The sequence below is a fragment of the Toxotes jaculatrix genome, chromosome 24 (genome assembly GCF_017976425.1).
Source record: "Toxotes jaculatrix isolate fToxJac2 chromosome 24, fToxJac2.pri, whole genome shotgun sequence".
Classification (NCBI taxonomy): Eukaryota; Metazoa; Chordata; class Actinopteri; family Toxotidae; genus Toxotes; species Toxotes jaculatrix.
Genome location: NC_054417.1, coordinates 117,402 through 129,245, shown reverse-complemented (window position 1 = coordinate 129,245; position 11,844 = coordinate 117,402). Strand labels below are relative to the sequence as shown.

The window sequence follows — 11,844 nt, the reverse complement described above, 5'->3', positions numbered from 1 at the left end:
TTTCCACTGAAGTCGTTGGTCCAGGTTTAGTCTGAGTGGAACTGAACTCGAGTGATAGGGTCAAAGGTCGAGAACCGCTCGGCTGTGTCTCGTCTCGACTCTGCACCAGCTCCCAGAGGTCAGAGGTCAAGTGGAATCTGGGCACCCGGTCTGTGCACAAACTGACCAATAAAATCACAGATCACGATGTCATCAGCTCACATTGATTGATTAGAAATGTTCAAAGTGCTAATGGGTCCACTGATTAAAAGTGGGCGTTAGGAGCTGAGGAGGATGTTTCGTTGTCCTCAGGTCACATGATCACATGATCACATGAAACGTTTGCTCTCTCTCTCTCTGATGTCAGGTTTCTCGCCCTCTCTCTGTGTTAGTAGTGCTCCTCGGTGTGGGCGGGGTCACAGAAAAAGCGAGAGCTACGTTTGGCCGATCGAGCAGTGAAGGGGACGGTCTTCAGAGCTACAGGTAAGACAAAAAAGAACCAATCAGACGATAGACAGGGAACACCTGGTCGAACATGTGTTTGTTTACCTGGGTTGGAGGGTTTACCTGTGATGATGTCCTCTATCGCTCCGTCTTTCCCTTCATAAACATGGCGACTGTCTTTTCCTTGTCGTCGTCTCAGTTCTGTGATCAGCTCCTGCTGCTGCCGCTTCCCCCTGTGGGACGGAGACTGAGGAGGGGGAGGAGATGAAGAGGCCGAAAAGGTGAATCAGGTGAGTGTGTGTGTGTGTGTGTATGTTGACATCATGAGCAAACAAATTCAAACCAATCAGATGAGAGCGTGGATGATGATGTCACTCCACTTCTCATGACGCAGTAGGAAGTGCTCTGGTCCTGCAGGAGGTCAGAGGTCAGACTCTTACCTTTGTCTCCTCCTCCTCCTGCTGCTCCTCCTGCTCCAGTTTCTCCAGCAGCATCTGCTCCTGACGCCTCCTCTGCTCGTTCTCCTCCTCGGCCGCCTGGAAGACATGAAGACACAAACGCCATTGGCTCCATGATTCCTGACCTGTTTCCAAGTTGACTTCTGCAGTACCGCTGTGGGAGGGGCTTGAGGCTCATAGTTCATGCCCCAGGTGAGGGGGCGGGGCCCAAGTTGTGTCTGTTTACTTACCCTGTACGCTTTGATGAAGCGAACAAAGATAGGGAAGAAGACGGAGGGCGGCATCGTCTTGGAGCTCTCTCCAAAGAACTTCACCACGTCTTCAAACGCGTCCTGAAACCGAACCAAACCAATCATCAGGTTTTTCAGACTCTGGATCAGATCTTTGACTCGGAGCCCGGGTCTTGAACGTGTCAGGGCTTTGTTTCACCTGTGCGATGCGCGCGTCCTCCTGCAGTTTGTTGAGCCGTGATTCGTTCCTGCTGATGAAGTCTTTGAGCGTCGCATTGTGTTGAACGCTGAACTCTCTCCAGGTGAGTTCCATGCCGCGCTGCAGCTCCTTCACATCGCACAGCACGTTCTCCAGACTCACTGCACACACAGGTGGACACACAGGTGAGTGACAGGGATGATGAAAGGTCTGGAGCATTGTGATTGGCTGATGGATTCACCTGCAGCAGCTTTGTCCACGTAGTGAAGCTCGTTATAAAACAGAGACACTGCAGGATATTTCTCTCTCACCACGTTAGCCATGTAATGAAGCAACGTCTGTTTCCTGTCAGTCGACTTTGTCTCCAGGAGCTACACACACACACACACACACACACACATACACAGTCAGCAGTCATAACGATCATAAAAGCAGCGCTGTCGCAAACTGAGCAGCTTCCTGTTCAGACTCATCCTATCAAAGGTTACAGGGACTTTTATTGTGGTAGGAATGTCACAAATGGTCACATGTTGTTTGATTACACTGATGTTAATATGAAACTGTGTGTGTGTGTGTGTGTGTGTGTGTCTGTGTGTCTGTTACCAGGTCCAGACTCTGCAGCTTGAACCCGTACACTGCTCCTCTCTTGCTGCTGTTCATGTAGTTCCCCAGAGCCAAGATGATCTGCAGCAACACAACAGGTGAAGTTTCACTCAGTCACATGATCTGTTCATGCAAACATACGCCTGTGAACACACACACACACACACACACGCACACTGACCTCCAGGATCTTTTTGAGCTTCTGAGAGGATTTGATAGAAACCGCGGCGGCGATCATGGCGTGGAGTTGCTGAGAGGAAACACAGCACAGTGAGACGGGTCACTCCTACCTGTCTGTCACCACATCTGTCCTTCTGCCTGTCTGTCTTACCGGAGTTAACATCTGGACGTTGTCGGCGAAGTTGCCCATGAAGGTCATGATGGACATACGCTGACCGAGTCTCTCGATTCGACTGAACTGCATCATGAACCGGTCTTCGTCGCTCAGAGCCTCCAGAGGTTTCCTGTCCCGTTCGTACTGTCGCAGCTGCTTCACCTCGGTCTCCGTCGGCAGGAAACGCATCAGACACTCCACGAAGTCGACCCGGACCGTCCGCAGGTCGAACCTGTACAAACGACAGACTGCTGAGTTACATGAAATCGTCTCCGCCTGACGCAGCAAGTCCTGTTTCTGTTGCTGGACCGAAGGACGACCATGTTCCCGATCAGCGGCCTGCGTCCATCAGGGTCAGACCGCCGCCTGATTCTGGAGCCCGCACTGGGCCAAAGGTCACCGGAGACATGTTAAACATGGTCACATGGTGCCGGCACAGGACCGAGTGTGCCGGTGGCTGCTGCTACAGGAAATACTGGTTCTGTTTCTGGTGCAGTTTCACCTACGTGTGGATGGCTCGGCAGATGACCTCTGACCCCTGGCCGGCCTTCCTCAGGGTGATGGCCAGGTTTTTGGCTCTGTTGGCCTCCAGCAGAGAAACTTTGGACGGAGCTTTCTGAGGAAGTTTCTGTCTGGACAGGGTCAAGTCCACGGCTGGACCCTGAGCCTTCGTCTTAAACAGCTCCTCAAACTCCTCGACGTCCAGGTTCTGAGAGGGAGACAGGTAATCAGAGAGAGAGGGAGACGGGTTAGAGAACGTTAATGTGGTTGTGTGAACGTCAGGATGCTTCAGCTCTGTGGCGTCGTGCGGACCTGCAGGATGGCCTCGTCATCAATGTCATTGAAGACCGTCCCGTTGATCTGACTTGGCTTCAGAGCGACCCAGTTTAACACCGGCATCCTGAACTTGGTCTGGATCGGCTTCTTTATCTTCACTGCTACAGGAGGAGACAGGTGGACAGGTGAGGACAGGAGGAGACTTCCAGCTGACCAAAGACGGATGCAGGACGGTTTAATAAGAGACAGTGAAGACACTTACAGAATAGCTTGAGTGGACCCTCTGTCGCAGCACGAGAGAGAAACATGTGAGTGTCAGTGAAACAGCGTCCGTCATGTTTCTACTCTAAATCTGCACCGGGGCAAATATTCCTGCCCTGGTGTCAAACTGTGAGGCGACAGATCTGAGAGTTCGGGTTATTTGTGTAAACAACAACAACAGGAGGAAAACAGCTGCATCTCAGAAACATGGAGAACCGTCTCACCTGCGAGTCCGGAGTTAAAGATGACCGTCGGTGACCCCCCTGACCCTGGGAGGGGGGGGGCAGCTGGGGGAGGGGGAGGGGCCATGGGAACAGAGGAGGAGAGCTCACTGGTCCGACAGGGGGGTGGCGGAGGGGGAGGGGGAGGAGCGGGGGGAGGAGGGTACGGCCCGTTGGACCCTTTAAAGACAAAGAGAGGAGCGGAGTTTACTGGTGTGTTACTGGTGGCGGCTCAGTGACTGGTAGTACTGGTTCTGCTGAGTCAGCTGTGGTACTGGCAGAGCTGACTCAGCAGCACTCAGTTTGAGCTCTGATTGGTGGACCTGAAACCCACCTGTGTCTGGCATTGGTGGTGGAGGAGGAGGAGGAGGAGGAGGGGGTGGGGCCGGCGTGCCTGGAGCTCCACCCATCACTGGTCCAATGTTGTGAAAGGCTACGGTCTCTGGGCTGCAGAAGTCAATCAATGATCAATCAACAACAAATCACTGAGTCAGCAGTTACTGTTATAACCCCTGTGCTCTGGTCTGCTGCTCGTCTCCCACACTAATCAGGAAGTCCAGCTCTGTCCTGGGCTGTCCTCTGGACTCAGTGCGAGAGGTCAGGGACAGAAGGGTCCTAGCAAAACTGTCATCTATGCTGGACCATGAGTCCCACCCCCTGCAGGATGTCCTGTCAGCTCTGCAGAGCAGCTTCAGTGTGTGAAGGAGAGATTTAGAAGATCTTTCCTTCCTGCTGCTGTCAGACTCTATAATGAGCATTGACACACAAACTTGATAACAATTCCAGGCAACTATCAGTGCAATACCAATATCAATGTGCAACACTTATCTCCCTCTCATATTAATGTATGTACATACTGCAGATATCTTTCTTAGTTTAGTTCTTAGTTATTCTGTTATTGGAATAGTGCTTATTTAATCTTGTTCCGGCCTCTTACTTATAGATTTATTTACTGTACCCCTGCTGTTGCTAAATGCAATTTCCCCACTGAGGGACTAATAAAGGATTCTCTTATCTTATGTTATGTCCATGTCCAGCAGCGACGGATGGACGTGAACACTGGGACAGACGTTTAAGACGTGTCCAACTGTCTTTAACATTTTCATTTGCTCTCCTAGGTGAAAGATGAGGCCTTACCTGGGGGACAGGTTAGGACACGGTGGAGGTGAGGGGGAGGCGGAGTCAGCCACCCCCCCGTCCCCCTCTCCTCTCTGGGGTTGTGGAGCTCCAGGTCCTCCGGCTTGCTGGACGTCCTGAGCCTGGCGCTCCAGACGACTCTGACGGCGGATCGTCTGGTCCTTTTCTCGAACGATCCGCCGCAGGGTGTGCACCTGGGAGCTGGCGCTGGCGTACACCTCCTGCACAGGTAAGAAGGGTTAAAGGGACAGTCCGGTGTCTGCGTGTTGTTTACTGATCAGAGTCAGCCGACTGATCCTTTAACATCTGTCCCGTTAGTGTCATTGTATACATCGTTTCCGTGATAACGGCACTCACCCGGAGGTGGTCCAGCTCCTTGTTGGTTTGCATCAGCTGTTTCTCCAATTCAACGATCTTCAGCATCGCTTCATTCTCCACGTCCAACACGCGCTCTGACATCTGAGGACAGAGAGAGAGACAGGAACAGGTCAGTAAGACACCTGTTTGTCTCTCTTCCTGTCTGTCTTTATACCTGACTGTCTCTAAATCTGTCCTGTCTGTCTGTTATCGCTTCGTTCACCACATACAGCAGATGCTTTGATATCTGAGGACAGAGAGACAGACATCAGGTCTGTACGCCTGTCTGTCTCTCTACCTGTCTGTCTCACCGTGCCCAGGCTCTCCTCCAGTTCCTCGACTCTCTCCAAAGCAGCGGTTTTGGTCTCGGCGTCCTCCAGCAGCGTCCCGACGTCGAACACGTTGTCAAGGTACGCCTGAATCTGCACCTGCAGCCTGTCGCTCTCTGTGTGCTTCAGCCTCTGAGGTGAGACAGGTGGGGAGGCAGGAAGAGAGACGGGTTCAAAGTTTGTGAGACACTGAAAGTGAGGACTGATGGTTGGACAGGAGTCATGTGACCGACTGTGAGCTGATCATGTGACCGTGTTACCTCCAGGTGTTCATCCAGGTTGAGTTTGGTGAAGTCGTACTGCAGGTGGACTCTGAAGTTCATGTCCTCCACTGAATGGACCACGATATTAATGAACTGCATGCAGGCCACCTGTGGCCGTTACCACGGCAACAACAAAGATGTGCTCCGTTAACTTCCACTTATTAAGCTGATGATGTAAGCTGCTCAGACTGTACAGGTGAGTGATTTACAGGAACGATCCTGATGATTATCGATCAACTCAAACTCATCGTCAGCTGTTTGAGGACGTGAGTGAGAAAATCCAACTTTCGTACCAGGAAGTCGATGTTGTCGTCTTCGTTCTTGAAATGTTCCATTAACTTCTCGAAACGCATCGACTCTGAGCACACCTGCAACAGAGCAGTCGATCAGTTCATCAATCAGTTAATCGGTTAATCGGTCAGGGCTGTGAGGGTGAAACGCTCTTTACGGTTTTGAAGTTGTCGAAGGCCGACAGGATGATCTCGTGTCCTCCTCTGACCAAACACACGGCGGCTAACAGCTCCAACACCAGAGCCTTCGTCCTGGGGGGGGAGATGGGGGGGTTTGTACTCCACAGTCATTGGCTGCCTTTGTGTTTGTGGTGTTTGCGGTGTTTGTGTTGTGGGACTGACCTCGGGTTCCTGTTGTTGAGGCTCAGGGCGATTTCGTTGACAGCATGAGGATGTGACATCACCATGTTGAAACCGTACTGAGGAAAATTCAGACGAGTCACAGTTACTTCATCATTTCTACGTAACGACTCAGACTTTCAGAGCTGAACACGTCACATGCACAGCAGCGAGTTAAAGACGAAGACTCAGCCGCTGAAACGTTTCCCGCTCTGAGCAGGCGTGTTGCTGTGAGCTGTTTGTTACCTGGTAGTTCATGATGGCTCTCAGACACATGATACAAACGTGAACGTCGTCTTTCTTACAGACGAGTCGCGAGTTCTTCAGAGTTCGACGACTCGGCAGCGTGTTGGAGCGAGTCACCAGAGTCGAACTACGAACGCAGAAAACACGGTCAGACAGCACGCTGAATTTATCCGCTCACTTTATCTGTTGTACGTTTTCATTCGGTACCTGATGGAGTGTCGAGCTGCTCGCGGGGCAGAGGACGATGGGGAGGGGAGGCTGCAGTCGCCATGGAGATCCTCTATGGACCGACTCCAGGGAGAGTCGATGGACGAGGCCTCGCCTCCGGCCTCGGACTGCTCTCCGTCAAACCTGAGGATTTACACACATAAAAACACAAACGTCAGATCAGCTGTGGCGTGTGCGTATCCTCATGCCGTCTCACATCAGATCCCCCAGACAGTGAGCGCTCTGATTGGCTCACAGGTAAACCGCTGCCACCTGAACAGCTGAATGAACTCAGGATGTAAACAGGTGAACAGGTTCAGTCCTTCACTGTGTTCACGTGTCATGTTGGAGTTAATGCATCAAATTGTAGAAACATACGTGACGGCGTACTGAGCGAAGGAAAGGTACTCGACCAGAACATCGAGACCGCGATTCTCCTCGTTCAGAAACTCTCTGACCCACCTACAGACAGACGGGTCACAGAGAGAGGGAGACAGGTTAGAGAGAAAGAGACAGGTGGTCTAGAGACACAGAGGCATGTGGTCAGACAGACAGGTACCCGATGTGGTTGGTACGAAGAGAAATTTCGAGCTCTCTGAGTGTCTGAGTCGACTCCTGGACTCTCCTTCTGAACTTCTGTAGACAGACAGGTAGAGAGAGACAGACAGGTGAGAGACAGACAGGTAGAGAGAGACAGATGTTGGCTCCAGATTTTACGTTTAAATATTTTGAATCTAACGAATGTTGACAGATTTCCCAGCTCACCTTGCGTGTGACAGCCGGGTCGAGGAAGCCTCGCAGCTTCTGGATGTAGGTGTGTGGAGGATTCTTCACCTGGAATCTCTCCTAAATCAACCACACACACAGGGATTGAATGGTGTCAGGTTAGTCCTGCTCACCTGTCTCTGGTTAAAAACACAGTCACGTCATCGGCTCACCTGCAGTTTTTAGCATTTCACAGTTTGAAGAAGAGTTTAAAGAAGATTTTATCCAACAGAAAAACAAATGTCATCGATTTCTCCGTCCACCTGCATCACAGCTGGTCTGCAGGATGCAGGTGGGCCAGCACCAGGTGGACCGGCACCAGGTGGACCAGCACCTGACTCACTCCTGAGCTCACGAAGCCAAAGTCCAGCTTCGTCAGTCCTGAACGTCCAGAGTGAATCTGGTCCGACTTTTTCACGGTTCTGGTCTCAGGTTTTTGTCAGTCCTGGTTCTTCAGGCAGGAAGTGACTGAAATTCATGATGTTTATCGACGTCACCTACCTGATCACAGATAAGCTCCCACTTCTTCTCATTGTCGTAGGAACGCAGCAGACGCACCTTATCAGGAGGCAGGTTCATGGAGTTCTGAAACAGAAAAAAAGCAGCTGTGAGTCCTGCAGAGACCGACATGTCTGGACTCTGAGGATCTCAGAAGAATCACAGGCCAAAGACCACGGACACGGTTTTCAGCAGCTGCTCTAACGATGACGGGATCAGCGGCTTGTCCACGTCTCTGGACCCAAAGTGCAGAAACAAATCTGATTCTGTTCAGTCCAGTATGGACGCAGCTCGTCCTCATGTCAGAGTCGTTCATTCAGTCCCACTTACGTGTTTTCAGTATGTCTCCTATGTGTCTCCTATGTGTCTCCTGTGTGTCACGCCTACGTGTGTGTTTGTGTTCATGTGTGTTTGTGTTCATGTGTGTTGCGTACTCACCAGTGCGATGGAGAACCTCTCCTCCAGCTCGGCCGGGTCCGGCATCGGGAGTCGAACCGGTGCGGCTCTGGACCGGATCACGGCCAGCTGGCTCTCCATGCTCTCTGCGTTACCCATCACACACAGTCGCCGTGAAACCACGAACGGAGCAAACACACCCACCTACACAACACACTCAGCAGACGCACAACAGCAGGAACATGTGGTCGGCCATCACAGACACAGACGGGCGGTTGAGGTGCAGAGGGCCTGTCTCTCTCTCTTCCCGTCTGTCTCCTCAGACGGTGCAGATCGTCTCCTTCCTCCTCTCGTCTCTGTCTCTGTCTTTGTCTCTTGTCCTTGTTTCTTCCACCGCCGCCGCTGCTGCTGCTGCTGATGAAGCTTTGCTGTGCTGCCGGGTGTGTGTGTGTGTGTGTGTGTGTGGCAGATGAGCCAGTTAATCCTCCCCCTCTCCTCCCCCACATGAAGAAAGAAAGAGAGAGTCGGCCTACCCCCTCTTTGTCTCTCTCTCTCTCTCTCTGCCAGCTGCAGTCTTTGTCTACCTCGCTCGACCCTCCCTCTGCCCCCCCTCTCTCTGCTTCCTCAGACAATGAACCTTCTGCTGCCACAGGCTCCGCCCACAACACACACACACACACACAGTCAGCAGTCATGGGGCTGAGTTTGCTCAGTTTTTGATTTTAATTTGTTAGTTTGATCGGTGAACTCGTTTCCTGATCACTTCCTCTTCCTACTGACATCACTTCTGTTTCCTTTCAATTTATAGAATAAAAGTCTTCCAGCTGTTCTGGGGGGGAAAGTACTGTGTTTTCTCTGAGAGGCTTTTATTGTGAAGTGTCCAAGAAATAACATTTTCACACTTAGTGTGTTGTGTAGTGTAGTGTTGTGTAGTGTAGTGTAGTGTAGTGTAGTGTAGTGTAGTGTAGTGTAGTGTTGTGTAGTGTAGTGTAGTGTTGTGTTGTGCAGTGTTGTGTAGTGTTGTGTAGTGTAGTGTTGTGTAGTGTTGTGTAGTGTAGTGTTGTGTAGTGTTGTGTAGTGTAGTGTTGTGTAGTGTAGTGTAGTGTTGTGTAGTGTAGTGTAGTGTAGTGTAGTGTTGTATTGTGTAGTGTAGTGTAGTGTTGTGTAGTGTAGTGTAGTGTAGTGTTGTGTAGTGTTGTGTAGTGTAGTGTTGTGTAGTGTTGTGTAGTGTAGTGTAGTGTAGTGTTGTGTAGTGTTGTGTTGTGCAGTGTTGTGTAGTGTTGTGTAGTGTAGTGTTGTGTAGTGTTGTGTAGTGTAGTGTTGTGTAGTGTAGTGTAGTGTAGTGTAGTGTTGTATTGTGTAGTGTAGTGTAGTGTTGTGTAGTGTAGTGTAGTGTAGTGTTGTGTAGTGTTGTGTAGTGTAGTGTAGTGTAGTGTTGTGTAGTGTTGTGTAGTGTAGTGTAGTGTAGTGTTGTATAGTGTTGTGTGGTGTTGTGAGGTTTAATATTGTTTTATATTTTCTTTATCCATAAAAATAAAATCTGATCATTTGTAAACAAACATCTGAAGATAGTTGTGTGTGTTAGCACAGTATAGTTAGAGACACACGCACGCTCGGTGAGTGCTCCACGTGCATTATGTCGGCGCCAGGTGAGGTGAGAAGCGCTCGTGTGTCTGCAGCTTTAAGCTGAACTGTGATCAGATTCAGCACCACGGACAGAGTCTCTGCAGTCCCCGCTTCAGTCTGCGTCACAGAGAGACAGACAGGTACGGACTCACCGGGACAGACAGACAGGAGGACGGAGGGACAGACAGACCGCCGTGTCTCCGGGATGACTCTGTCTTTCTGACGGTTTAACAGACAGACAGACAGACAGACAGACAGACAGACAGACAGACGCATCTTCCTCCTCCCCCTCCTCCTGCGCTGTCGCAGAGAGGCTCGCGCCGCTCGGTCCGGTTGTCGTCATGGGAACGGTGCTGTCTCTGTCTCCGGGTGCGCGGAAAGCCGCGTCTCGTGGGCCGGAAAAGCTCGTGGAACTCGCGGTGCAAAAGCCGGTGGAGGCCCGCGAGGAGGAGGAGGAGGAGGACGCGAAGAAGAAGAAGAAGAAGAAGAAGAAGAAGAAGAAACGTCACCCAGTGCTGCTGCACGCGCTCAGGTGGAAGAAACGGCTCGTGGCCGCGCGAGCGAAGAGGAAGGGCGGGAAGAAGGTGAATCCAGGGGTGTCCGATCCCGGACACGTGCATCGGGAGCAGGCGGTCACCGACGACCGCCACAGAGCGCTAAAGGCCGGACAGAGGCACGGACCCATCCCGGTACCCGTCCCCACGGTCCCCGAGCAGAAGCAGAAGCAGGACAGGCCGGACCTGATCATCTCACCGCGGAGGGTAGTGGTACAGGTCGGTGTGTGAGTGAGTGAGTGAGTGAGTGAGTGTGTGTGTGTGTGTGTGTGTGTGTGTGTTGACCCCCCCCACCCATCTTTAAATTTATTGTGATGCGAGGTTTTTTTTATCTTATGTTAAATTAAGTTTTTCCCCGAATTATTTTATTTCATTTGTCGTCTTCTGTTGTCGAAATTTCTGCTGAAACAGAAACAGAGAGCTTTAATGAGTTTTCCATCAGGATCAGTTCTGTGGCAGCTGATCCTGATCATCCTGTCCATCTCGTGTCTGTCCCTCTGCAGGCGTCCACCGGTGAGCTGCTTCGTTGTCTTTCTGATTTTCTGTGTCGTCGTTGCATCAAGCTGAAGGACCTGTCGTCCAATCATGTCGTCCTGTGGTTCAGAAACGTGGACCGAGCGCTGCTGGTTCAAGGCTGGCAGGTTGGTGTTTGAGGTTTGATGGTCGGCGTTGAGTCTCCAGATGTCCACAATCCGTCCTCAGAGTCCTCCTGCTGAGACTCAAACGTCTGCAGGTTGTCCTAATCCTTGGATCCTGGATCCTTCCTCCGAGATGCTATTGTCCTCCTCTCATTGGCAGCAGTACTCCTCTGTGTCCTGTGTCTGTAGTAAGAATATTCTCTGTCCTGCCACTGCAGTCCAGTACTTTCTCTGTCTTCTGTCTCTGCACAGGACCAGTGCTTCATCAGTCCTGCCGGTCTGGTCTTTGTGTACTTGCTGTGTCGAGAGGCGGTGGACGAGGACACGTCTTCGCAGCAGGAGCTTCATGCCACCTTCCTCACCTGCCTGTACCTGGCCTACTCCTACCTGGGTAATGAGATCTCATATCCCCTCAAACCTTTCCTTGTGGAGTACAGCCGTGATGCATTCTGGGAACGGGCACTGGAGCTGATCGAACGCCTGAGTGCCGACATGCTCCGAATCAACGCCGACCCGCACTTCTTCACTGAGGTGTTTCAGGACCTGAAGAAGCAGGGGGGAGTGAGGCGGAGGGAGAGGGAGGAGGAGGGAGGGAAAATGAAGGTGGAGAAGGAAGAGGAGGACAAGGAGAACGATGAGGGACGCGGAACTGTTCATCTGGATCGCTAAAACATCAAGAAAGAGAGAGAGAAG

The 11,844-nt window shown here is 51.5% G+C and overlaps 2 protein-coding genes across 2 annotated transcripts; one reads left to right on the top strand and one right to left on the bottom strand.

The window, feature by feature from the left end:
- Positions 1 to 67: 67 nt before the first annotated feature.
- fmnl2b (formin-like 2b) lies at positions 68 to 8,600 on the bottom strand. Its single transcript, XM_041032075.1, has 28 exons — positions 8,376 to 8,600; positions 7,941 to 8,024; positions 7,440 to 7,520; positions 7,234 to 7,310; positions 7,053 to 7,136; positions 6,675 to 6,818; positions 6,468 to 6,594; positions 6,225 to 6,301; positions 6,041 to 6,134; positions 5,886 to 5,960; positions 5,590 to 5,700; positions 5,312 to 5,461; positions 5,001 to 5,102; positions 4,644 to 4,864; positions 3,841 to 3,953; positions 3,510 to 3,686; positions 3,287 to 3,307; positions 3,061 to 3,185; positions 2,754 to 2,956; positions 2,245 to 2,479; positions 2,095 to 2,163; positions 1,914 to 1,994; positions 1,552 to 1,681; positions 1,311 to 1,471; positions 1,112 to 1,213; positions 864 to 959; positions 547 to 670; positions 68 to 456 (listed from the first exon to the last, which is right to left on the bottom strand). Exons 1-28 carry the CDS (start codon positions 8,490 to 8,492, stop codon positions 368 to 370), a joined length of 3,270 nt encoding a protein of 1,089 aa, XP_040888009.1. The 5' UTR covers positions 8,493 to 8,600; the 3' UTR covers positions 68 to 367.
- Positions 8,601 to 10,300: 1,700 nt separating this feature from the next.
- Positions 10,301 to 11,739, top strand: LOC121178214 (cyclin-dependent kinase 5 activator 2-like; the record flags this gene model as incomplete). Its single annotated transcript, XM_041032779.1, has 3 exons — positions 10,301 to 10,732; positions 11,017 to 11,154; positions 11,404 to 11,739. Coding segments are annotated over exons 1-3 (906 nt in total), but the record flags the coding sequence as incomplete, so codon positions are not given.
- Between the last annotated feature and the right edge of the window lie 105 nt (positions 11,740 to 11,844).

What these genes read in the sequence shown, in the direction of transcription:
- fmnl2b (XM_041032075.1), bottom strand. Translation starts at nt 8,492, where the DNA reads ATGGGTAACGCAGAGAGCATGGAGAGCCAGCTGGCCGTGATCCGGTCC. An exon ending in GGGAGCTTATCTGTGATCAG is followed by an intron (nt 7,521 to 7,940) that starts GTAGGTGACGTC and finishes TGGTTGATTTAG; the next exon opens with GAGAGATTCCAGGTGAAGAA. An exon ending in ACCTGGATGAACACCTGGAG is followed by an intron (nt 5,462 to 5,589) that starts GTAACACGGTCA and finishes GTCTCACCTCAG; the next exon opens with AGGCTGAAGCACACAGAGAG.